The following is a 23,875-nucleotide window of genomic DNA, read 5'->3' as shown; positions in this document are numbered from 1 at the left end:
GGAGATTGTGTGCTACTTCCTGTTTCTCAGTCTCAGCCAGCGCTGCTGTTTTAACTTTCAGAGAGACTGAAGACCAGAAAATGAGTCATCTTGTGGAGGAAGCAGAGGACACAGCAGAGTTTCCAGTCTCCAGCTGTCTGTCCATGAAGAGTGACCGGTCCAAACATGAACCTCTACACTTCAGTACTGAACCTGGACCCTCAGACACACAGTAAGAGAACTGATACTAACTCATTTATCTGACTAGTTTCAGTTATCTCTGCCCATTTCATTGGTTGATTGTGTATTTGTGTGTTAAATTATTAAATTATTTACTAAGATGTATTTGCTCCATAAATCTACCAAACTGTCTGTGAAACAAAAATAAATAATTAGTCTCATCTTCCTCTTTGTACCTGTGACAGCTGTCAGTCACCTTGAGAAGCTGTAATCTAATCTAAGAGGACTAATACAAACTTTAAACACCTAATTATCAACTGTTGCAGGAGTTTGTGTATTCAGAGCTTCATAAATGACTTAATCAAGATGTTTTTAAGGGTTCTAGTGAGATTAATAAAAAACATGTTGGTGTTTGCAGAGTTCAGTCCAACAGACAGAGAGCAGAGTCTCCAGTGTCCAGCTGTCTGTCCATGAAGAGTGACCGGTCCAAAGAAACACCTCCATACTTCAGTACTGAACCTGGACCCTCAGACAGAAAGTAAGAAACCTGCTACAGACTTATTCATGTGACTCATGTTCAGTTTTACCGATGCTGACTTTGTGTTTTTTGTATTAAAATTTCTACTAAAACGCACTTCAAGCTTCCTCAACCCAATGGCCAGAATAAATGTTGGTTTGTATTTTTCTGCAGAACTACAGACATGTTAAAACTTTGTTTGTTGCAACTTTAAGTTTCTTTATGTCCAATTTTAAAGTTTTCACTTCTCACAGCGCTGTGCTTATGCTTCTGTAGCAAAAACAATGGGAACTTCCATCTAAGAACTTACACTTTAAGACAGTATTCTTAGTTGTGCCCTTGTATCGACAATCAACAAATCATATTAGTTATTAAAAAAATGTCTTGACAGGAAGAGGAGTCATGTTTCTGTGGAGGAGCAGCTCTGCAGCTGTGCTTTGTGTCAGGACGTCCTGGAGGATCCAGTCTCTACCAGCTGTGGACACTGGTTCTGCAGACAGTGCATCACTTCATACTGGGACCAGTCTGCTTCATCAGGGGACTCCTCCTGTCCCCAGTGTGGAGAAAGATCCAGAACAAGACCAGCCAGTCAGACCAGCAGTGTACAACGTAAGACTCTACATCTCTACCCGTTAAACATGTCACCTGCTACATGTCATTATATTTATTTAAAGACTTACAGTCAGTGCATTCAACCACGTGGACACAAACCCCAAAATCACAAGAACCAAGCAGGTACATCAGCTTCATCAAATGAACTGAATGCCTTCTAGTAAGTGTTCAGGCTGAAGAAGTGCACAGTTCCTGCTCTCCTGACCTCAGTCTGGAGCTCGTTCCACCATCGAGGAGCCAGGACAGCTAACGGTCATGATTTTGTTGAGCTGTAGCTGGACCCTCTCGTAGTGAGGGAGTAGCCAGCTGACTGGCAGTAGAAAAGCAGAGTGGACAGGCTGGTTTGACCATGACTTGAATGTAGGATGAGTCTGAGCCATTTGCAGCAGGATAGGCAAGTACCAGTGACTTGAATCAGATCCCAGCAGCCACTGGTCTCCAGTAGAAGGTGCTGAAGTCTGGGAGAACTTGGGTATGCTAACTTACAGTACACGTGCGTTACGAACACCAGAGAGGCTCTTTTCAAAAGAGGTCTGAAATAACCAAAACAGTCAAGTAGTTGCAGTAAAAACATTATAAATGTGATCATAAATCAATACCAGCAACAAATAACAGAGGGTCGATGGGCCCACCAAAATCAACAAGGGGAAGAGGAGCCAGAACAACCCACAACGGGCCGTAGGATCTTGTTTCTGCCCTCTAAGCCAAACCAATATTAGAACTAAACCTAACGGATTAAATCCCCCAAAAAACTGGACTACTGCACCAATAAAACGAGACGATTGTAATGTGTAAAAACAACCACAGGAGCAGCAGACAAGCTGCCAGAAAGCTCAACAAGTCCTGGAGCCATTAGTGCCAATGCCTCCACCTCAGTGGCTGAGTACCATTTCTAAAGGCTCAAGTTTGCTTGAAAGATAAGAAATGGGATGCTCTACCGTTACAGCCGCCTGCAGAAGGCCAGTGCACATACAGCAGCACCTTTACTGCTTTATATATTCTTATTTTGGTCCTTTTAAAACGAAAGTGAAAATAATGTGCAGATTGTCGAGTTTTGTTTTGTCTCACACTTTTCTCTCTTTGTTTTAGTGGATGTTGGTCTGCACGAGGCTTTAGATGAACATAAGCTCAGTCTGAGGAGGAGATGTGAACGTGTGACTGAAGGAAGTGATGAAACAGGAAGTGATGAAACAGGAAGTGGAACCCTCCTCAACAGGATCTACACTGAGCTCTACATCACAGAGGGACAGAGTGAAGAGGTTAATACCCAACATGAGGTGAGACAGCTAGAGACAGCTTCCAAGATGGAGACCCTCCATGACACTCCAATCAAGTGCAGCGACATCTTTAAAGCCTCACCTGACCAACAGAGACGCATCAGAGTGGTTCTGACCAACGGCGTCGCTGGAGTTGGAAAAACCTTCTCAGTGCAGAAGTTCACTCTGGACTGGGCCGAGGGCTCCGAAAACCAAGATGTCAGTCTGCTGGTTCTGCTGTCGTTCAGGGAGCTGAACCTGATCAGAGATGAGCAGTACAGTCTTCTCAGGCTGCTCCATGTTTTCCATCCAACATTACAGAAGGTGACAGCAGAGAAGCTTGCTGTCTGTAAACTTCTGTTCATCTTTGACGGCCTGGATGAAAGCAGACTTTCACTGGATTTCAAGAACCATGAGGTCGTGTCTGATGTCACACAGAAGTCATCAGTCAGCGTGCTGCTGACAAACCTCATCGAGGGGAAGCTGCTTCCCTCGGCTCTCGTCTGGATAACTTCCCGACCTGCAGCAGCCAATCGGATCCCTCCTTTACGTGTTGACAGGGTAACAGAAGTACGAGGCTTCACTGACGACCAGAAGGAGGAGTACTTCAGGAGGAGGTTCAGTGATGAAGATCTGTCCAGCAGGATCATCTCACACATCAAGACCTCCAGGAGCCTCCACATCATGTGTCTGATCCCAGTCTTCTGCTGGATCACTGCTACAGTCCTGGACCACATGTTGACTACAGGCCAGAGAGGAGAGCTGCCCAAGACCCTGACTGACATGTACTCACACTTCCTGCTGGTTCAGACAAAGAGGAAGAAGCAGAAGTACGATGAGGGACGTGAGACGAGTCCACAGAAGCTGATGAAGGCTGACAGGGAAGTTCTTCTGAAGCTGGGGAGGCTGGCGTTTGAACATCTGGAGACAGGAAACATCATGTTCTACCAAAAAGACCTGGAGCGGTGTGGTCTTAATGTCACAGAGGCCTCGGTGTACTCAGGAGTTTGTACAGAGATCTTCAGAAGAGAGAGTGTGATCTTCCAGAAAACAGTCTACTGCTTTGTTCATCTGAGCGTTCAGGAGTTTCTGGCTGCAGTCTACATCTTCAACTGTTACACCAACAAGAACACAGAGGTGGTGGAGGCTTTCCTAAAAGACTTCATACTCAGGGACTCAAAGCCAAAGTCTGGTCTTGAGAAGATTTCTAAGTTTTTTGGTAGAGGCGTTGATGGCGTGGAGACCCCTTACCCATCCCTGGGTGACTTCCTGAGGAGAGTCATGGAGAAATCCCTTGAAAGTAAAAATGGCCACCTGGACCTGTTTGTTCGCTTCCTTCATGGCCTCTCTCTGAAGTCCAACCAGAGACTCTTAGGAGGTCTGCTGGGTAGGACACACAAGAGTCCAAAATACATCCAGAGAGCCATCAACAACCTGAAGGAGATGAGCAGAGATGATGTCTCTCCTGACAGAAGCATCAACATCTTCCACTGTCTGATGGAGATGAACGACCACTCAGTCCATCAGGAGATCCAAGAGTTCCTGAAGTCAGAGAACAGATCAGAGAAGAAACTCTCTGTGATCCACTGCTCAGCTCTGGCCTACATGCTGCAGATGTCAGAGGAGGTTCTGGATGAGTTGGACCTGCAGAAGTACAACACATCAAAGGAGGGACGACTGAGACTGATTCCAGCTGTGAGGAACTGCAGGACGGCTCGGTAAGTCCAGATGTGATTATCATGACTGTAAAACATCAGTGTTAGAGTAGAGATTCTCCCTCAAGACACATGTACGATATAAAACCTCCACATTGAAAAAGTTTTCCTTAAATTAGTATTTAACCTGTTTCTTTAACAAACAATTATACATGTGTTAATTCAGAAATGTCTATAAAAATCATTGTTGTGTTTCTATCTATGATACTAGTGAACACTAGTAACTTCTGTCATCTTCTCACTGTCTTTCTTTGGGTGATGGAGGCTACAGAAATGTCTTGACAGTCAAGATGTTAATCCACATGTTGTTCACTGTTTCTTTAATGCGTCTTTAACGGTTCAGTTCAGTGGAGGATTTTATCACCACCGAGCTCAGAGAAGAAGTGAAGTTGTTAAACACCTGAACTCCACTTTACAAGAACTGTCACTAATACAATTATAATTAGAGCTGAGTATCAGCAAGGACTTGATTCAATATGCGTCACGATACTTTGTGATACGATGCATGTTGTGATATATTGCGCTTTACCACATAGTTCACTGAAAATGTAAAAACAGATCTGAAATACAAGTTGCTGTGTACAGTCTGGGTCATAATACATCACATCACATTATGTCAATGATTCAGCGGAAAAATTGAGTCAAAACAATTTAATATTTATTTGAACGTTATTGTCAAATTTGCACAGACACACTGTTACTGAACACACTGATGTAGCTGCCATAACAATTTCATTGCACTTTTTCACTTTAACTGGACACAATGAAACAGTGGAAACACTGAAACAGTGGAAACATGTTAAAGTGCATTAAGTTTTCTTTTGTGTCACTGAACTTATGTAGATGTCTTCATAAATTGCACAAATATTCTTACTGTGTTTCTAAAAACACTGTAAACATCTTCAGAAAATAAAGTGCTTGTATTCATTTCTTGTGTCACTGTCTGAACAGTGAACAGTGAACTGAAATCTAGACCTATGAAAATGAAGTGCATATGCACAAGTACTTATTGTCACTACAGTGTTAACCGTATGCCTGAAGGCGGCGTTTTCAGAGCAAGTGAAGTTTAAAACACAGTAATGGCAGCCTGGCATCCTGGTTGTTTACTGTTAATTTTAATCGGTGGATGAAGACAGACGATCACATGTAGGACCAGCATGCTGGCAGCATAACAACATAGCAGCTTCACCTTTTGGCTCTAACTGATCAGCGGGGGTCCCCAACACGTCACACACACGGACCACGAGGTGACAGACCCACACTGCCACACAAGCCTGCAGCCTTTTGCTGCCCCACCAGATTTCATGTCAGTGTACGTACTTTGTCAGCCTTGTCGGTCACGCTGCTTCCTGCTTCTCTGACTGACTCATTCACTCTGCTTCAAATGGCACCCGACAATTCGAGAAAACGAGACGTACTGCGACATGACAGGAGTGGAGGTTGTCGGCTTTCACAGCCCGTTTAAAACATGAAGAGTTTTTTTCAGAATACAGATGTTTGGAGCTGGAAATCGATGCAGTATATTGCGAAAATAAATATTACATTATATTGCTGTATTGACATTTTAGCACAGCCCTAATTATAATGATTTTATGTATTTAGCACTGATGACACTATTAATGCAAAAGAAATCATTAAATGAATTTACTGGTGGATGAAAAGCAGAGTGACATCAAAGTTGTGTTAAACACATGCGAGCACATAACTGAGATAAAAACATACAAGTGCAGTTACAACTTAGTGATTTTACAGTTAATCAACATGTTAAAATAGAGTTGAACAAACAAATCTCAGCATCCTGGTTATTAAAATATGACACTTTACATTACAGCTGTTTGATGGACACTTTTGTCTGAAGCCTCAGATTTGTGTTCATTATGTTGCTGAAGGACACTTTGACATGTGGACAGGAGGGGCTCAGTTTTAAACCACAGACCTGCTGATCAGTGACTGACCAGCTCAGGCTCAACAACTGACCAGCTGATCACAGCCACTCATGTTAATCTGCTTTGTGATTAAACATGCAAAGTCTATTTTTATGATGAAGAATTTTTATAGTTTAACTTTTTTCTCTGTCATCACAGATTTCCTGGTTGTGGACTCTCAGAGATTCACTGTGAAGTCGTGGCCTCAGCTCTGAGGTCCAACCTCTCCTATCTGAGACAGCTGGACCTGAGGGGCAACAGGCTGCAGGATTCAGCAGTGCAGCTTCTGTGTTCTGGACTGAAGAGTCCAAACTGTAAACTGGAGACTCTGAGGTCAGTTCATTTATTTTGCTCTAATTTAAATCTATCACAGAAGTTTTAAATTTCCTTCAGTTGTCTTGTTTTCTGTGTTTATCTGAGCACAAATCACGCAGCTCTTTTTAAAGGTTTGTCAGTCTGAACATTTTGATTCAGAATTCAGTCTGAACTAAAATTGGGTTTGTGTTAGTACAGAAACTGAAGGATTGATCTTTTATTGTGCTGCAAAATGAAATCGGTATCTAAATTCTTGAGACACATCTCCGTATGAAAAGTTAAAAGAAAAATGTATTTTATACATAACCTTCAGGACACAGTGTAACTTATACATTTATACATAACCTTCAGGACATAGTATAACTTATACATTTATACATAACCTTCAGGACACAGTATAACTTATACATTTATACATCCATTCAGACAGGATGTCACTTTGTGAACAGGAGCATAAATTACACACTATATCGCTACAGTGAGGCAGGATTAAGAGATGGAGCATCTCACTTTACTGAGTAAAGTTTTGAAGACGATTTAGGATGAAGCTCAAAGTCAGTCAGCTGCGTGTTGATGGAGTTGATAATGATGATGAGGATACTCTAAATGTGTGTGTGAGCAGAGAGTGAGTGCTGGAACAGGTGGATAAGAGGTTTGTAAAGTGTTGCATTTACTTACATTTAGTGTTTTTATGAAATGACACATGGTTGTTATGAATTAGAAACTGAAGAGAATGAAAGAACAAAAATAACAATATGTCTGATTTGATCATGAATCCAGACCTGACTGAGATCAGCAGCATGTTATTAATCTGTGTTGACATGAACAGCTGTATGAATGTTGTGCTGACATGTGGATGATGTCTGCAGAAAGCTGATGATGATCCACAATAACACAATGACAAAGTCACTCTACTCATTTTAGAGAAAAGCTCATTGATGAGGACACAGTAATGTTGAGCTAGACATTTAAAACCTGAACACATCTGATTGGATTATCAATTGATTTTTATCTCCATTATTTATTCTTTATTCAGATTGAGTCTCTGCAGTTTGTCAAAGATCAGCTGTGCTTCTCTGGCCTCAGCTCTGAAGTCCAACCCCTCCCATCTGAGACAGCTGGATCTGAGTGACAACAAGCTGCAGGATTCAGGAGTGAAGCTGCTGTGTGATTTTCTACAGAGTCCAAACTGTAGACTGGAGACTCTGAGGTCAGTTCACTGACTCTGTTACTGTTGTATTGTTGAATTAACATTTGAGTTTACATTCATACATTACTTGCATTCATAAAGTTGTAAATCACCTTTGGTTTATATTTTTCATGATTTTTTTAATCTAAATTTAGTCTTCAGAATTCTGTTTCTTAAAATAACAGTAGAAAATGTTCAGTTAGTTGTTAAAGTAAATTAATGTTTGATTTAATCTGTTAACAGAAGAACTGAACTAACATTTGATTTACACACATTGGATTATAAATTGTTTTTTATCTCCATCATTTATTCTTTATTCAGATTGAGGAGCTGCAGTTTGTCAGAGATCAGCTGTGCTTCTCTGGCCTCAGCTCTGAAGTACAACCCCTCCCATCTGAGAGAGCTGGACCTGAGCTGGAACAACCTGAAGGATTCAGGAGTGAAGCTGCTGTGTGATCTGAAGAAGAGTCCAGACTGTCGACTGGAGACTCTGAGGTCAGTAGAGGGTTGGAGTCAGTTCATGCTGGTTTCAGCAGTATTGTACTAAACACAGTATCAAAGTAAAGATCCAGTATTTCCTGCTTTCCTCAGTGAAGCTGTGAGAGGAAAACGGTGACAGGCTTCATGATTGGACAGAAAGACAGAGAGAGAGCAGTCAGCCAATCAGACGAGCCAGAAGCTTGTTGTGATCGTGTGTTTGAGTTGATGTGAAGACGACTGTTGTTGTTGTGTTCATGTCTACAGGAAATAAAGCTGGATCACAGCTGACAGCATCACAGGATGTATAGAGACAGTGTCCTCATTCATCAAACTGTCGGAGCATCAAATCTGATCTCAAAGTGTTTGTTCTCTCATTTCAACACTGAACAACTGATCAGTTCATCTTTGTCACAGCTCTCAGATCAGTCTGACTGAAGCCTGCAAATCACTGGCTCTTATTTCAGAGAACCATCATTACATTTAGTAACCATGTGGTCTGTGTACGGACCAGAACCTCTGCTGAAGTCCACAAACCACAGCTGATGTTTTACTGTTCAGTGTAGGACCTTTAACGTTATATTTATATCTGCCCATGTGTCATTTGATTTGTCCAGATATTTTTATAACAGACTCCATATTTACATATTTGTCATGTGATGTTTCCAAAGTAGATGAAATATTTAAATGTGAGTGAGACTCTGGTTTTTAACAGCAGTAAATCATCATTAAAGTGAGCTGTGAGCTGCTCTCTGTTCCTGCAGTAATGATGCGTTCAGGGACTGTCAGCAGTTTATTTCCACTGTGTCCTTCAGTGAAACCTGCAGAGTAAACAGACTTGATGTCCAAAGTGTCTGCAGGTCTGTGAGCTTCACTCCAACTCGTTAACATGAGAGCTGAAAGGAAGCTGGCTACGCTACACAGCCGCTCCACTTGTGGTCTGAACAGGACTGAAGTCCTGCTGGTCTTTATATCACTGACTGACAGCTGATGGAGGGAGTCTCTGCAAACACTCATTTATCACTTTACTGTCTCTCTGCTTCTCTCATCAGGTGGAAGTGGTCTCTGTCAGAGTGATGAGGAAGGTCGAGGTGTTGAGAGGATCAGCTGTGTCCTGATGATCCAGAGAGGTTGAAGCAGCACCATCAGCTGGTGGGTGGAGAGGCTCTGACTGGGCCGTGTTACTGGGAGGTGGAGTGGAGAGCTTCATCCAGCAGTGACTGACGGACCAATCACAACAAGTGGAGATGACTGTCAGTGCTGCAGTGTGAACTGCTCTGAGATCAGCTCCACTGTCACACACAATGTCCAGTCCAGCATCGTCCCTGTGTTCCTCTGGATGTGACAGAGTATCATCAGTGTATCTGGACTGCTCTGCTGCTGCTCTGTCCTTCTACACAGTCTCTGCAGACACACTGTCGCTCCTCCACTCCTTCTGCTCCACACTCAGACACCTCCTCCACCTGGAACCTGGATCTTTATTCTTTTATTCACTCACATCTTCTCAACACAAAGAGCCTCAACAGCTGATTGTCAACAACATTGTAGATGAACATTTAATTTAATTGGATATTTGTTTGTTGCTGTCAGTTGCAGCTCCACCATGTGGAACGATGGTGAATTGCAGTTTATTTCCACATTATATTTTAGTAGTTGATGTGAAAAAGCAGTTCTGGTTCTGACCACCAACACCAGAATTTTCTCAGTTTAATAGAAAATAGTTTGAGAAGAAGAAAAGAAGTTTGGATTTATTCGGAGCTTCACTGACGTCTCTGAACTGAAGCAGGATTCTGAGTCCAAACCCAAGTGTCACTGTTATCAGAGCAAGTTCTGTATCTGACGGCTGTAAAGTCTTTGTCGAGTGTATCCGACCACATTGTTGTGGCACAAAGTGACCTAAAGAATCCAGAGTCTGGTCATAACTGTGAATTTGTGGCCTTAAACAAACTTTAACTTTCACATCGTCATTTGATCCGTTGTTAAAAAAAGACATATTGATCAGAGTTGCTTTTATTTGCTATAATATCTGTAGATTTAGTTGTAAAGTCAGTTCTGTCTTAAACTTTGCTCAAACACTGAACATCAGAACATTTTCACTTCCTGTAGACATGAAGTAAGAAACATGTACTAACTGTTAGCTTGAGTGTCGTTATCAGTCATTAAGAAATATGAACATGAAGGTTTTATATTTAATCCCACGATTCAGATCTCATCTCATGTGATGTAAATCTCCTCCGTCTATATTATTATAAATGTTCTGCGTGTTTAAATGAAGTCCGTTTGTTGAATTACTTCTCTGGATTCTGTGTTTTATTTCTGACTTAGGAAGATTAAAGTTTTGCTCATTTTCATCAGCTTCTGGATTCTTTCTATAACAATATTTATTTGTAGGTGACAGAAACAATTACAAAAAACAAACTGAAGAAAGTCTTTGTCCTAAAATTAGGTCAATAAAATGTCCAAAGTATCAGAAATGATTTCTCAGTCCAGACAGTGAGGCGTCACTCTGCTCGGTGTTCTGTGTCCGCTGATCTGGACCTGGTTCAGAGAGACCATGTCGCTGTCTCATTTAATGTTCATATGTTTGTGTTTGTTTTTATCACATATGTATTGTGCTTTTTATTTTTATAAAGAAAAACAGATTCTTTGAAAGACAAATCGCTAAAAATGAGCTGGATTTGATGTTTCCTCTTCGGGTCGACTGATATGTTTGTTGTTTGTTATTAGTAAACAAGTAGATAACTGATATTAATCTGCAGAAAAATAAACATCTTCATGTGAAAGTGGAGAATAACCAGTGATGGACTGTAACTACAATTTACACCAGTACTGTACTCGAGTACAATTCTGAGGTACTTTCCTTGAGTCGTTCCATTTCCTGCTACTTCCCCTCTACTTCCTCTCTACTTTAAACTTAGTTAAAGTAGAGAATTTAGTTTTAATGTGCTGTGAAACGTGAAGCTGTGACGTTTTAAGTATTTGTACTTCTTCTGACACATGACATGTATTTAACAGCTGTAGCAGTCAGATTAGTATTTTAATAAACACGTGAGGTTTATAAGACATGATACAGACGCTGAGGTGAAACGAGCCACCAGTATTAAGAAGCAGTTAAAATGACGTCCACCTTCAACAACGACAACATTAAAGTGCCTCCTACATTAAAGCCTCACTGATAATGACCCAGTTACACAATAACACTGACCAGAATAGAAATAAGAGAATAAAAGCAGTACTTCAAAGGATGGTCGTGTTGTTGGTGCTTGATATTAATACTCGAGTGTTCCACCACTGTTTATTAAAGAGGCTCCACATTAAAGTTGGGTTCTGTTGGATCGGTTCTGGTTCTGCTTCTCATCAAACCTTCAGACAGAAAATAAACCAAACGCTGCTGTAAGCAGAGCAGATTCAGGCGGCCATGTTGTTTACGTCCTGTCACACTCAGGAGGCTGCGCCAGAGACGCTCACAGCGTTTTAATCCTTATTTTGAGGAAAGTCACCGGAAGTTTTAAGTGTTTTTAAACCAGATGTGACGGGTAAGTCTACACATGCAGTTTACAGAGACGTTGTGGCTCTTTACTCGTCATTTCGGCTTCTTGTTCGCCAGAAGTAACCGGCCGGGAGTGTTGCCAAGATGGCTGCCGGATGCACCTTGAACATCCCCACTTCCGCCCAACTGTACCGTCTGCGCATGCGCCCTGCTGCTCAGCGCGGTCTGGACGCTTCCGGTGGAGAACGGAGCGACGCGATCAACCGACAACCAACATGTGAACCGTCCTCGGCGGTTCGGGGAGTCTGAATTAAAGGAGGCAGCTGTGAGGAAGCTCGGGTGTTGTTAACAGACAGCTCAGGGAAGTCTGACTCGGATAAAGTGGACAAACTCAGGACGCTTCATGACGAGCTCACTGACGTTAGCTAACGGGCTGTGTTAGCTCGCGAGGTTCGCCTCTCGTCAACGTCTGTCCATTGAACTTGGCTGTGGTCACAACGGCGGTGTGTGCTGCTGGAGATGGACTGGATACAGAAAGGTAATAACTGCGTATCGTGCTTTATTATAGCTGTTAACTCGGGTTAAACAAGCAAAGCTTAGTCCGGTTATTTAACGTTAAGTTGATGTTGGCTAACATGTGTCTGTAGCTTTAGGTCGCTGGCTGCGGCTGAAGGTTTGGATTGTAACGTTCGCTTGGTGGAAGCCTAGTGACGGTTCATTGTGGTCAAATTGTGACACAGACAGTCAGATTTAGTGTGTTTAATGTGAATTATTGGTTATAAAATGTTCATCCGCAATTTTCTGTAGTAGTCTCGGTTATAGTTTGTTCTGAAAGTGTAAAAACATTACTGAAGATGCATCACATGACATGTTGGAGCTACGTTTGACTCAAATATAGTTATAAATGCATTAACAAGAACACAACTTTCCACTGCAGCTGTTTATATGAGGAGAAACCTTCTGTGGACGTAGTTGAGGACTGTGCATCGCTCATTCAGTCAGTCACAGACAGACTTCACTGTGACAGAGCTGTGCCCGCTTTGCTGCTGTTCAGACAGAAATATCAGACTGTTTTCACCTTATTTCTTACATCCTAACTTATTGTACTTGTGATTTATATACAGATTATTGTCTATAATGTCCCGCTTTTCTGCTGATTTGATGGTCTACACAGTTGTGAACAGGTTTGCGTTAATAATCACAATATTACTTTGGTAGATAAAATGATGAAGATGCTTGTTTAGGTCCTCCGATAGTTCTGAGTATCCTGAGGTAGTTTTCAACAGAAGTATATGAGTTTGGCTCAAATTCATATGGTGTTTCATTAGTGCTTTACTATGTTAGTGCACAGGAACACACACCTGATACCTGTAAATGGAGAGGGGAGGGGCAGATCATGTGATCCAGCAAGTATGAACAGGTAGGGAACCTGACGTCAAAGTGTTTAGTCAGTTCAGACTCAATTTGGAGGTGACAGACGAGGGAGGAATCTAAAGCTGATGCAGGGTGAGTGTTTATCGAACCTTTTTTTATTTCACTGCCAAAGTTTCTGAGTGAATCTTCTCCCTGTGGACTGTAGAGGAAAGAAATGCTAGCAGGAACTCAACAGTTGGATTCATATGTGGACACAAAGTTGTGATTGGCTGAATTAAACACATTAAGTGTAGTGTAACGCAAGAACACAGGCACAGATTTAAAGAGAGCTGCCTCCATTAATTACACTGTATACTGCTTTTGTGTGTGTGTGTGTTTGCGTGTGAAAGGAGCGCGGGAGAGCGGGAGATTGTGTGCTACTTCCTGTTTCTCAGTCTCAGTCAGCGCTGCTGTTTTAACTTTCAGAGAGTCTGAAGTCCAGAAAATGAGTCATCATGTGGAGGAAGCAGAGGACACAGCAGAGTCTCCAGTGTCCAGCTGTCTGTCCATGAAGAGTGACCGGTCCAAAGATGAACCTCTAAACTTCCGTACTGAACCTGGACCCTCAGACACAAAGTAAGAGAACTGATACTAACTCATTTATCTGACTAGTGTCAGTTATCTCTGCTCATTTCATTGGTTGATTGTGTGTTTGTGTGTTAAACTATTAAATTATTTACTAAGATGTATTTGCTCCATAAATCTAACAAACTGTCTGTGAAACAAAAATGAATAATTAGTCTCATCTTCCTCTTTGTACCTGTGACAGCTGTCAGTCACCTTGAGAAGCTGTAATCTGATCTAAGAGGACTAATACAAACTTTAAACACCTAATTATCAACTGTTGCAGGAGTTTGTGTATTCAGAGCTTCATAAATGACTTAATCAAGATGTTTTTAAGGGTTCTAGTGAGATTAATAAAAAACATGTTGGTGTTTGCAGAGTTCAGTCCAACAGACAGAGAGCAGAGTCTCCAGTGTCCAGCTGTCTGTCTATGAAGAGTGACTGGTCCAAAGATTATCCTCCACTAGACTTCAGTACTGAACCTGGACCCTCAGACACACAGTAAGAGACTGTTTTTACTGTAAGCTGACGTCTGTCCTGTTGAAAGACGACACATTCAGACAAACTCTTTGTAAAGATAAATAATAAAGAAACCTAACTTACAGTATTTGAGCCGACATATTAAAGTCATGGTAAATATTTTAAACTCTTCAGACTCTTAAAGTTCTTCAGATGTTTGATTCTGTCACATTTGTCCTCATAATAATTAGTTGGTTTGGCTCTTTCTTAAATCAAGAGTTAGGACCCACCTGATGGAGGTGGAAGTAGTTTATGTGATAAGTGTGTAACATGATGTGAAAAGCATTTGTTGAAATGTTTTGCTCACCTTGATTAACAGTTTGTTTTGAATAGGGGCGTCACCATTCTCCAAATCCTTGATTCCATTTAAAGTTTGATTTTAAGGTCACGATTTGATTCTCGATCTTTGTTTCCTTTTAACACGATGGCTATGCCTTTTTTAGACTAGTTTAGTTCAGGATCGTTGATTTTATGTCATGATAACTCATTGAATCTAGGGATAGACCGATTATCGGCCGGGCCGATTATCGGCGCCGATATTCGGCATTTTGACGCATATCGGCATCGGCCTTTTTTTTAATCCGACGGCCGATAAGAGATCAATTTAAAACTGGGTTATTTTGGCTCTGATGCAGCCGCGCCTCTCTGTCTGCTGTCACTACTCAGTCTCCAGCATTGTCCCACCCACAGCACCATCTGATTGGTTACACGCTCTGGTTACACACAGAGCCACGGCACAGGTAACAGCCAATCAGCAGTGAAAGCTGTGCATGCACAGTGCTCACGTGAGTTGTAGAGTTGTCGCTACAGTCTGCTGAGCGTGTAGAGCCAAGCGGACCGGTGGGCTAACGTTACGCTAATGCTAATCAGCCTTCACCTCAACGTGCTTCCCTGCAATAAAACTGGACTGAATTGAGTTCATTAGGTTTTTACTCTCTCACTCACACACACACAGACTTCTGCTATCACGGACTATTTCCATATTGATATTATCAGCAACCTTGTTTCGAGTGATTAACACGCACGTCTGGAGGGACCGCGAGCGAGCAGAGCTGCCGCTTATGTTTATATAACGTTAATGGGCTCAGTCATGTTACTAGTAGTTGTTGAGTGTAGAGGACCGGGATGTTTATTACAATTTCGGGAGAGTCTGCTGCCTTAACTTACCTTCGAAACCAAGCCCCCAGGAACAGCGCCGGTTCCGTTCGGCAAAACTTTTTCTCCTCTCCGCTCGCGGTCCCTCCAGACGTGCTTGTTAATCACTCGAAACAAGGTTGCTGATCATATCAATATGGAAATAGTCCGTGATAGTAACGTAGCCCGCCGGTAGTCCCACCGGTCCGCTTTCTCCTTCTGGCTCTGGACGCTCAACAGACTGTAGCGAAACTCTACAACTCTACAGTAACTACTGACGTTACCGTGAGGCCCAATACGTTAGCGGCAGCTGTCTGTTCCTATGATAAACACTGATTATTAAAGTGAAGATGCTGCAGGCTATTTAGTGTTTTTAACGGTTTAATCACTTGAAACAAGGATGCTGATAATATTGATAGGGAAATAGTCAGTGATCAAAGTAAGAAGTGTGTGTGTGTGTGTGTGTGTGTGTGTGTGTGTGTGTGTGTGTGAGTAAAATTCAGTTAGTTTTACTGCAGGGAAGCACGTTGAGGGGATGGCTAGAGAATTAAGAAAACTAAAGTTAAAAGTTAATTAATAAAGAAGTGTGTGTGTGTGTGTGTGTGAGCCACATTAGAAGCTGCAGAAACTGACAGCAAAGCACCGTCTGTCTGAGAGAAAACTGTAGGGCAATAATGGCTGTTTAACTACCAAGTTATTTTACTCTACCTTTTTCTATGTTGATTGAGATCCCAAGCAGCAGAAAATGACATATTGTTAGATGAAGTGTGTCCTGAAGCTGTCTTTGACAGTTTCTTGTAGAGAGGAGCAGGATATTGCTGTTCAAGACTTAAGACATAATATAACTGCATCAAGGCCAATATTTTCCCTTTTACTGCAAATGAATATCGGCTCCAAATATCGGTTATCGGCCTCCTTGACTACTAATAATCGGTATCGGCCCTGAAAAAACCATATCGGTCTATCTCTAATTGAATCTTTTAATTATTATTTCCAGAGATGGTCTACATGGTGTCAGGAGTGATATAATCTCCGTTATTTGTTTGCAATGTGCCACACTAAGGCCTTATTGTCAAATTTAAATAATTTATTAACATTATAAATGTAACAGTAACTTGTTTCACACTGTAAAATGAGGCAGCGCTGATCAAATATAATTCAAGAATCTGTTACTAGGACAGCTTCAACATGCACACATGGCCATCAGAACAGGGACGCTCTGGTCACAACATTCTTGCTTTGGGGCCAGACTGTCGTGAAGTCAATGGGAGATTATGGAGAAACACTTTAAAACATATCCCAACATATCTACATCATCTGGCTTCTGATGAAGAAATGCCTCCAGAAAATGAAAGAACACTTCAGAGAGATGTAAAGCGGCACGACAGTCTGGACCCAAAGCAAGACTCACTGACTTAATGACCCTTCCTTCTTTATCGGGTCCTTTGCTCTGTTCAGGAAGCCATAATGCAAATATATCTTCACATATAATACAGATGTTTGCTGCTATATTATTGTGTTATACCTCATATGTTTAACCTATAATCGCATGCTTTTATTGTGAAGTAGCTGTGGAAACTGTAGAGTTTGTATGAACTACAGGCAGGTCACAAAATGTTTCAGACTGACAAGAAACAAAAATACTTGATGAAAGCAGAAGAGTTCAAATGATGTAAACCAACATATATAAATATAAATTATACAAACAAACATTTTCATTACAGACTGAATGCTGAACAAACAGAAAAATAATGACCTCTTATGGGTCCATGTGACCATCTGAGCTTCCACACAGTGTCGGCTAAATCTTGATATTTTCCAACAACAGTTAACGAATCATTGTAGTTATAAAGACATGTCTTCACAGAGAGACGAAGCGGAGGCATGTTTCTGTGGAGGAGCAGCTGCCCAGCTGTGTGTTGTGTCAGGACGTCCTGAAGGATCCAGTCTCTACCAGCTGTGGACACTGGTTCTGCAGACAGTGCATCACCTCATACTGGGACCAGTCTGCTTCATCAGGGGACTCCTCCTGTCCCCAGTGTGGAAAAAGATCCAGAACAAGAGCTGGACTGCAGACAGACAGTCAGACTACAACTGCACCAAGTAAGACTGTATGATAGATAATCCTACATTAGTCACTTCACTTCAGTGTCAGTGGTAGTGAACATGCAGAGATTCACTGATTCATGTCGTTGTTGAAAGTGTGGATACATCTATTCTGAATATTTGAAGTGGTTTCAGTACCTGTTCTCCTCAGTACTGATGCACCGGTACCAGCTGTGCCCTCACACTCACTACGTTCACATGATGTTAGCTGTGAAACTCGTACTCTGGCAAACTGGTATGCATACGATGCTACAGAGCAGTGCTAACCGAAGGTGCTAACTCAACACACAGACCTCCAAAAATAATTTAGCAAAGTTGGTGACAGTTCCTGTTTCATCATCACTGTCGTATCAAGACAGTGTGGCCCAGTAGACTGGTGCTGATAAGTGTGTGAACCTGTTGTCAGCTCAGCAGCCATTTGTAATTCTCAGAGCTGCCTCACTCAGAGCCATCAGGCCTCAGGACTCTCAGACAGCAGAGTTTCAGTAGAAAAAGACTTGTCAACTTTTGTTTTTGTCTCCCTTCATTCTCTGTTGCAGTGAATGTTGGTCTGCATGAGGTTTTAGATGAACATAAGATCAGTCTGAGGAGGAGATGTGAACGTGTGACTGAAGGAAGTGATGAAACAGGAAGTGATGAAACAGGAAGTGGAACCCTCCTCAACAGGATCTACACTGAGCTCTACATCACAGAGGGACAGAGTGAAGAGGTTAATACCCAACATGAGGTGAGACAGCTAGAGACAGCTTCCAAGATGGAGGCCCTCCATGACGATCCAATCAGGTGCTGCGACATCTTTAAAGCCTCACCTGACCAACAGAGACGCATCAGAGTGGTTCTGACCAACGGCGTCGCTGGCGTTGGAAAAACCTTCTCAGTGCAGAAGTTCACTCTGGGCTGGGCAGAGGGCTCCGAAAACCAAGATGTCAGTCTGCTGGTTCTGCTCTCGTTCAGGGAGCTGAACCTGATCAGAGATGAGCAGTACAGTCTTCTCAGGCTGCTCCATGTTTTCCATCCAACATTACAGAAGGTGACAGCAGAGAAGCTCGCTGTCTGTAAACTTCTGTTCATCTTTGACGGCCTGGATGAAAGCAGACTTTCACTGGATTTCAAGAACCATGAGGTCGTGTCTGATGTCACACAGAAGTCATCAGTCAGCGTGCTGCTGACAAACCTCATCGAGGGGAAGCTGCTTCCCTCGGCTCTCGTCTGGATAACTTCCCGACCTGCAGCAGCCAATCAGATCCCTCCTTCATGTGTTGATAGGGTAACAGAAGTACGAGGCTTCACTGACGTCCAGAAGGAGGAGTACTTCAGGAGGAGGTTCAGTGATGAAGATCTGTCCAGCAGAATCATCTCACACATCAAGACCTCCAGGAGCCTCCACATCATGTGTCTGATCCCAGTCTTCTGCTGGATCACTGCTACAGTTCTGGACCACATGTTGACTACAGACCAGAGAGGAGAGCTGCCCAAGACCCTGACTGACATGTACTCACACTTCCTGCTGGTTCAGACAAAGAGGAAGAAGCAGAAGTACGATGAGGGACGTGAGACGAGTCCACAGGAGCTGACGGAGGCTGACAGGGAAGTTCTTCTGAAGCTGGGGAGGCTGGCGTTTGAACATCTGGAGACAGGAAACATCATGTTCTACCAAGAAGACCTGGAGCGGTGTGGTCTTAATGTCACAGAGGCCTCGGTGTACTCAGGGGTTTGTACAGAGATCTTCAGAAGAGAGAGTGTGATCTTCCAGAAAACAGTCTACTGCTTTGTTCATCTGAGCGTTCAGGAGTTTCTGGCTGCAGTCTACACGTTCCACTGTTACACCAACAGGAACACAGAGGTCCTAAAGGCTTTTCTGGGAAAGAAACATGTTGATTCAACACTTGATGTCTTCCTGAAGGGAGCAATGATGAAATCCCTTGAAAGTAAAAATGGCCACCTGGACCTGTTTGTTCGCTTCCTTCATGGCCTCTCTCTGAAGTCCAACCAGAGTCTCTTAGCAGGTCTGCTGGGTCAGACAGACAACAGTCCAGAAATCATCCAGAGAGTCATCAACAACCTGAAGGAGAGAAGGAAGAAAAATATGTCTCCTGACAGAAGCATCAACATCTTCCACTGTCTGATGGAGATGAACGACCACTCAGTTCATCAGGAGATCCAAGAGTTCCTGAAGTCAGAGAACAGATCAGAGAAGAAACTCTCTGTGATCCACTGCTCAGCTCTGGCCTACATGCTGCAGATGTCAGAGGAGGTTCTGGATGAGTTGGACACAAAGAAGTACAAAACATCACAGGAGGGACGACAGAGACTGATTCCAGCTGTGAGGAACTGCAGGATGGCTCGGTAAGTCCAGATGTGATCATCAAGACTGTAAAACAACATCAGTGTTAGAGTAGAGATTCTCCCTCAAGACACATGTACGATATAAAACCTCCACATTGGAAAAGTTTTCCTTAAATTAGTTTTTAACCTGTTTCTTTAACAAACAATTATACATGTGTTCATTCAGAAATGTCTATAAAAATCATTGTGTTTATATCTGTGATACTCGTGAACACTAGTAACTTCTGTCATCTTCTCACTGTCTTTCTTTGGGTGATGGAGGCTTCAGAAATGTCTCGACAGTCAAGATGTTAATCCACATTTTGTTCACTGTTTCTTTAATGCGTCTTTAACGGTTCAGTTCAGTGGAGGATTTTATCACCTTCGAGCTCAGAGAAGAAGTGAAGTTGTTAAACACCTGAACTCCACTTTACAAGAACTGTCACTAATACAATTATAATTAGAGCTAAGTATCAGCAAGGACTTGATTCAATATGCGTCACGATACTTTGTGATACGATGCATGTTGTGATATATTGCGCTTTACCACATAGTTCACTGAAAATGTAAAAACAGATCTGAAATACAAGTTGCTGTGTACAGTCTGGGTAGTCATAATACATCACATCACATTATGTTAATGATTCAGCGGAAAAATTGAGTCAAAACAATTTAATATTTATTTGAACGTTATTGAAATTTGCACAGACACACTGTTACTGAACACACTGATGTAGCTGCCATAACAATTTCATTGCACTTTTTCACTTTAACTGGACACAATGAAACAGTGGAAACACTGAAATAGAAAAAAACATGAAAATAAAGTGCATTAAGTTTTCTTTTGTGTCACTGAACTTATGTAGATGTCTTCATAAATTGCACAAATATTCTTACTGTGTCCCTAAACACACTGTAAACATCTTCAGAAAATAAAGTGCTTGTATTCATTTCTTGTGTCACTGTCTGAACAGTGAACAGTGAACTGAAATGTAGACCTATGAAAATGAAGTGCATATGCACAAGTACTTATTGTCACTACAGTGTTAACCGTATGCCTGAAGGTGGTGTTTTCAGAGCAAGTGAAGTGTAAAACACAGTAATGGCAGCCTGGCATCCTGGTTGTTTACTGTTAATTTTAATCGGTGGATGAAGACAAACGATCACATGTAGGACCAGCATGCTGGCAGCATAACAACATAGCAGCTTCACCTTTTGGCTCTAACTGATCAGCGGGGGTCCCCAACACGTCACACACACGGACCACAAGGTGACAGACCCACACTGCCACACAAGCCTGCAGTGTTTTGCTGCCCCACCAGACTTCATGTCAGTGTACCTACTTTGTCAGCCTTGTTGGTCACGCTGCTTCCTGCTTCTCTGACTGACTCATTCACTCTGCCGCAAATGGCACCCGACAGTTCGAGGCAACGAGACGTACTGCGACATGACAGGAGTGGAGGTTGTCGGCTTTCACAGCCTGTTTAAAACATGAAGAGTTTTGTTCAGAATACAGATGTTTGGAGCTGGAAATCAATGCAGTATATTGTGAAAATAAATATTGCAATATATTGCTGTATTGATGTTTTAGCACAACCGTAATTATAATGATTTTATGTATTTAGCACTGATGACACTATTAATGCAAAAGAAATCATTAAATGAATTTACTGGTGGATGAAAAGCAGAGTGACATCAAAGCTGTGTTAAGCACATGCGAGCACATAACTGAGATAAAAACATACAAGTGCAGTTACAACTTAGTGATTTTACAGTTAATCAACATCATGTTAAAATAGAGTTGAACAAACAAATCTCAGCATCCTGGTTATTAAAATATGACACTTTACATTACAGCTGTTTGATGGACACTTTTGTCTGAAGCCTCAGATTTGTGTTCATTATGTTGCTGAAGGACACTTTGACATGTGGACAGGAGGGGCTCAGTTTTAAACCACAGACCTGCTGATCAGTGACTGACCAGCTCAGGCTCAACAACTGACCAGCTGATCACAGCCACTCATGTTAATCTGCTTTGTGATTAAACATGCAAAGTCTATTTTTATAGTTTAAGTTTTTTCTCTGTCATCACAGATTTCCTCGTTGTCAACTCTCAGAGACTCACTGTGAAGTCGTGGCCTCAGCTCTGAGGTCCAACCCCTCCCATCTGAGACAGCTGGACCTGAGGGGCAACAAGCTGCAGGATTCAGGAGTGAAGCTTCTGTGTTCTGGACTGAAGAGTCCAAACTGTAAACTGGAGACTCTGGGGTCAGTTAATTTACTTTGCTCTCATAGAGTCCATCTACCTCATTTGAATCTATCACAGAAGTTTTAAATTTCCTTCAGTTGTCTTGTTTTCTGTGTTTATCTGAGCACAAATCACGCAGCTCTTTTTAAAGGTTTGTCAGTCTGAACATTTTGATTCAGAATTCAGTCTGAACTCAAATTGGGTTTGTGTTAGTACGGAAACTGAAGGATTTATCTGTTATTGTGCTGCAAAATGAAATCAGTATCTAAATTCTTGGGACACATCTCCGTATGAAAAGTTAAAAGAAAAATGTCTTTTTATACATAACCTTCAGGACACAGTGTAACTTATACATTTATACATAAAGCCAGTCTCTCTCACACATACACACATGGAGGATACAAACACACTCTCACACTTACAGGACTCACACTTACAGGAGCACACACAGCGACTGTAAAGCTTAATTCCTAATGCAGTTGTTTGAAGCATCATATCTGATCTGTCACCAACAATTAATGATGCCTCCATTCAGACAGGATGTCACTTTGTGAACAGGAGCATAAATTACACACTATATTGCTACAGTAAGGCAGGATTAAGAGATGGAGCATCTCACTTTACTGAGTAAAGTTTTGAAGACGATTTAGGATGAAGCTCAAAGTCAGTCAGCTGCGTGTTGATGGAGTTGATAATGATGATGAGGATACTCTAAATGTGTGTGTGAGCAGAGAGTGAGTGCTGGAACAGGTGGATAAGAGGTTTGTAAAGTGTTGCATTTACTTAAATTTAGTGATTTTATGAAATGACACATGGTTGTTATGAATTAGAAACTGAGGAGAATGAAAGAACAAAAATAACAATATGTCTGATTTGATAATGAATCCAGACCTGACTGAGATCAGCAGCATGTTATTAATCTGTGTTGACATGAACAGCTGTATGAATGTTGTGCTGACATGTGGATGATGTCTGTAGAAGGCTGATGATGATCCACAATAACACAATGACAAAGTTACTCTACTCATTTTAGAGAAAAGCTCATTGATGAGGACAGTAATGTTGAGATACACATTTAAAACCTGAACATCTGATTGGATTATAAATGGATTTTTATCTCCGTCATTTATTCTTTATTCAGATTGGAGCGCTGCAGTTTGTCAGAGATCAGCTGTGCTTCTCTGGCCTCAGCTCTGAAGTCCAACCCCTCCCATCTGAGAGAGCTGGACCTGAGTAGAAACGAGCTGCAGGATTCAGGAGTGAAGCTGCTGTGTGATTTTCTACAGAGTCCAAACTGTAGACTGAAGACTCTGAGGTCAGTTCACTGACTCTGTTACTGTTGTATTGTTAAATTAACATTTGAGTTTACATTCATACATTACTTGCATTCATAAAGTTGTAAATCACCTTTGGTTCATATTTTCATGTTTTTTGCTCTAAATTTAGTCTTCAGACTTCTGTTTCTTAAAATAACTGCAGAAAATGTTCAGTTAGTTGTTAAAGTAAATTAATGTTTGATTTAATCTGTTAACATAAGAACTGAACTAACATTTGATTTACACACATTGGATTATAAATGGATTTTTTATCTCCATTATTTATTCTTCATTCAGATTGAGTCTCTGCAGTTTGTCAGAGATCAGCTGTGCTTCTCTGGCCTCAGCTCTGAAGTCCAACCCCTCCCATCTGAGAGAGCTGTACCTGAGTAACAACAAGCTGCAGGATTCAGGAGTGAAGCTGCTGTGTGATTTTCTACAGAGTCCAAACTGTAGACTGGAGACTCTGAGGTCAGTTCACTGACTCTGTTACTGCTAACTAATATTTGAGTTTACATTCATACATAACTTACATCCATAAAGTTGTAAATCACCTTTGGTTCATATTTTCATGTTTTTTGCTCTAAATTTAGTC

The 23,875-nt window shown here is 41.7% G+C and overlaps 1 protein-coding gene and 1 long non-coding RNA gene across 2 annotated transcripts; both read left to right on the top strand.

Annotated features, from left to right (window-relative positions):
- Positions 1-8: 8 nt before the first annotated feature.
- LOC141014369 (uncharacterized) lies at positions 9-23,769 on the top strand. The gene is given in 9 exon segments (XM_073488107.1): positions 9-211; positions 1,068-1,285; positions 2,378-4,191; positions 4,193-4,221; positions 6,344-6,498; positions 17,931-19,737; positions 21,811-21,984; positions 23,106-23,279; positions 23,578-23,769. Coding segments are annotated over 9 exon segments (4,689 nt in total). The 5' UTR covers positions 9-80; the 3' UTR covers positions 23,765-23,769.
- Positions 8,123-10,964, top strand: LOC141014588 (uncharacterized). Its single transcript, XR_012180503.1, has 2 exons — positions 8,123-8,183; positions 9,218-10,964. It is a non-coding gene; the product is annotated as an uncharacterized lncRNA (long non-coding RNA).
- Positions 23,770-23,875: the final 106 nt, after the last annotated feature.

Source organism: Pagrus major, chromosome 19, assembly GCF_040436345.1.
Source record: "Pagrus major chromosome 19, Pma_NU_1.0".
NCBI classification, from domain to species: Eukaryota; Metazoa; Chordata; class Actinopteri; order Spariformes; family Sparidae; genus Pagrus; species Pagrus major.
Note: the sequence above shows the minus strand (reverse complement) of the source record. Positions and strands in the feature narration are given on the sequence as shown.